This window comes from Garra rufa, chromosome 2 (assembly GCF_049309525.1).
Source record: "Garra rufa chromosome 2, GarRuf1.0, whole genome shotgun sequence".
NCBI classification, from domain to species: domain Eukaryota; kingdom Metazoa; phylum Chordata; class Actinopteri; order Cypriniformes; family Cyprinidae; genus Garra; species Garra rufa.
The window spans coordinates 20,533,933-20,535,775 of record NC_133362.1 but is presented as its reverse complement, the minus strand read 5'-3'; the positions used below and the strand labels follow the sequence as shown (position 1 = coordinate 20,535,775).

The following is a 1,843-nucleotide window of genomic DNA, read 5'->3' as shown; positions in this document are numbered from 1 at the left end:
AAGCAGCAGATTTGTTCAGAATGAATCTCTTCCCAAATCCCTCCCTAACATTTTCGTCTTATTTTTATTCACTGACGAAAATGTCAATAGATTTGCGTCATTTTTGTAATTCAAAACGAGTTTTATTTTGTTATCGACTCGTTATTGTTGGTGAAAAAAAAATAAAAAAAATAATTCATCAACTAAATTAACACTTCAAGTAGGTGAGTATGATCTAGATTTGAGCTAAACTGTGCAGGGCAGTGGCCCTCCAGGACCAGATTTGAGGAACCCTGATTTATGTTGCTTTGTCGGCCTGTTGTATCCTACTAGGGCAGACAATTTCGACATCCTGAATGCTGGAAGCATCAGTGACGTCTCCCTCGCTCCCCACGCTACTCCTGGAGGACGCGCTGTGCACCAGAGAGGCCATATTTTGTCCATAGAGGTCTCCTATGTAAAGAAAAGGCATGCTAAGATTAGGCAGTTTTTCATCCTCTAGATGGAGCTGGTCAGACTCCACCAGGGCTTTCTGTCTCTGGTAGTACTTGGAGAACTTGTTGAAGATGATAGTGATGGGAAGGGCGACTACAAGCAGGCCGCAAATGATGCACAAGGTGGCGATGAGCTTCCCAGCCAGCGTGACAGGATACGTGTCGCCGTATCCCACCGTGGTCATGCTGATCGTCGCCCACCACCAGCCCACCGGTATGGTCTGCAATTCCGACTCATCGTCCTCTTTCTCCACAAAATAGATGAGTACTGAGAAAATGGAGATTCCCACGGAAAGGAAGAGGAGGAGGAGTCCGACCTCGTGGTAGCTGTGACGGAGCGTCGCCCCAAGTGAACGCAGCCCGACCGAATGCCGTGCCAGTTTGAGGATTCGAAAGATACGCATGAGGCGCAGGATTTGCACAACTCTTCCTACATTCTCAAGCTCCTCGCTTTCCTCAGCATCCATGGTTTCAAATGCCAACGTGGCATAAAATGGAACAATAGATGCAAAATCAATAATGTTTAGTGCATTGCTCAGGAATTTGCACAAACATGGCGTGACAGCCAATCGTAGGACGAACTCGATAGAGAACCAGAGGACGCAAAAAGTCTCGAACACATCCAACACCGGGTTCTCCACTTCTTTATCATTAATGTCCACTTGGTGGAACTCAGGCATGCTATGAACACACATGGCTATGATACTCATCAGTACCACACTCAGCGAAAGCACCGCCATGATTTTCGCAGAGAGCGAGTATCCTGGGTTTTCAAGTCGCAGCCAGAGTTCCTTGCGCTTCTCTGAGCACCAGGTGCCTTCAAACTTTTCCAAGTCTTTGTCAAACGCTGATAGTTCCTCCATGGATGAATCTAAGCTGTCCTGCAGCTGGTTCTGTGGGTCATCGTCATTTCCCCAGTCGTTATCTCCATCATACTCTTTCTGTTCTTGAAATCTGTTGCTGCAGCAAGTGTCCAGGTGAAGCTCTTTGATGCCCCAGTATTCCAACTCCTGGCTGAAGCTAAACACGCACAACTCCTCCATAAGGTGGATCTTCCCGGTATGGTAAAAATTCAGCACGTAGCGGAAAAAACATGGATTTCGGTCAAAATAATACTCGCGTTCGGCTGCTGCATAGTCATCACAAACCTGGAGAATAGCAGCCTCTGAGCTGCAATACAGAAGTTGGGCCAGTCGCGTGTGGGGAAAGCGTTGGAGGACCACTCGTTCCACTTGCTGCTTAAAGCCGCCGACGTTGAGGTTGATGAAGCTCTCCTCGGGGCCTTGGCGGTGCAGGACCTGCCCATACACCATGATGGATGCCAGTGCATGAAGGAGTAAGTAGGACTGTTGGGCTAAGCAGTTTCGGAG

General features: G+C 48.0%; 1 protein-coding gene across 1 annotated transcript; it reads right to left on the bottom strand.

Moving 5' to 3' along the window:
- Positions 1–277: 277 nt before the first annotated feature.
- kcns3a (potassium voltage-gated channel, delayed-rectifier, subfamily S, member 3a) lies at positions 278–1,843 on the bottom strand. The gene has a single exon (XM_073834617.1). The coding sequence runs from the start codon at positions 1,784–1,786 to the stop codon at positions 278–280; it is 1,509 nt and encodes a 502-aa protein (XP_073690718.1). The 5' UTR covers positions 1,787–1,843.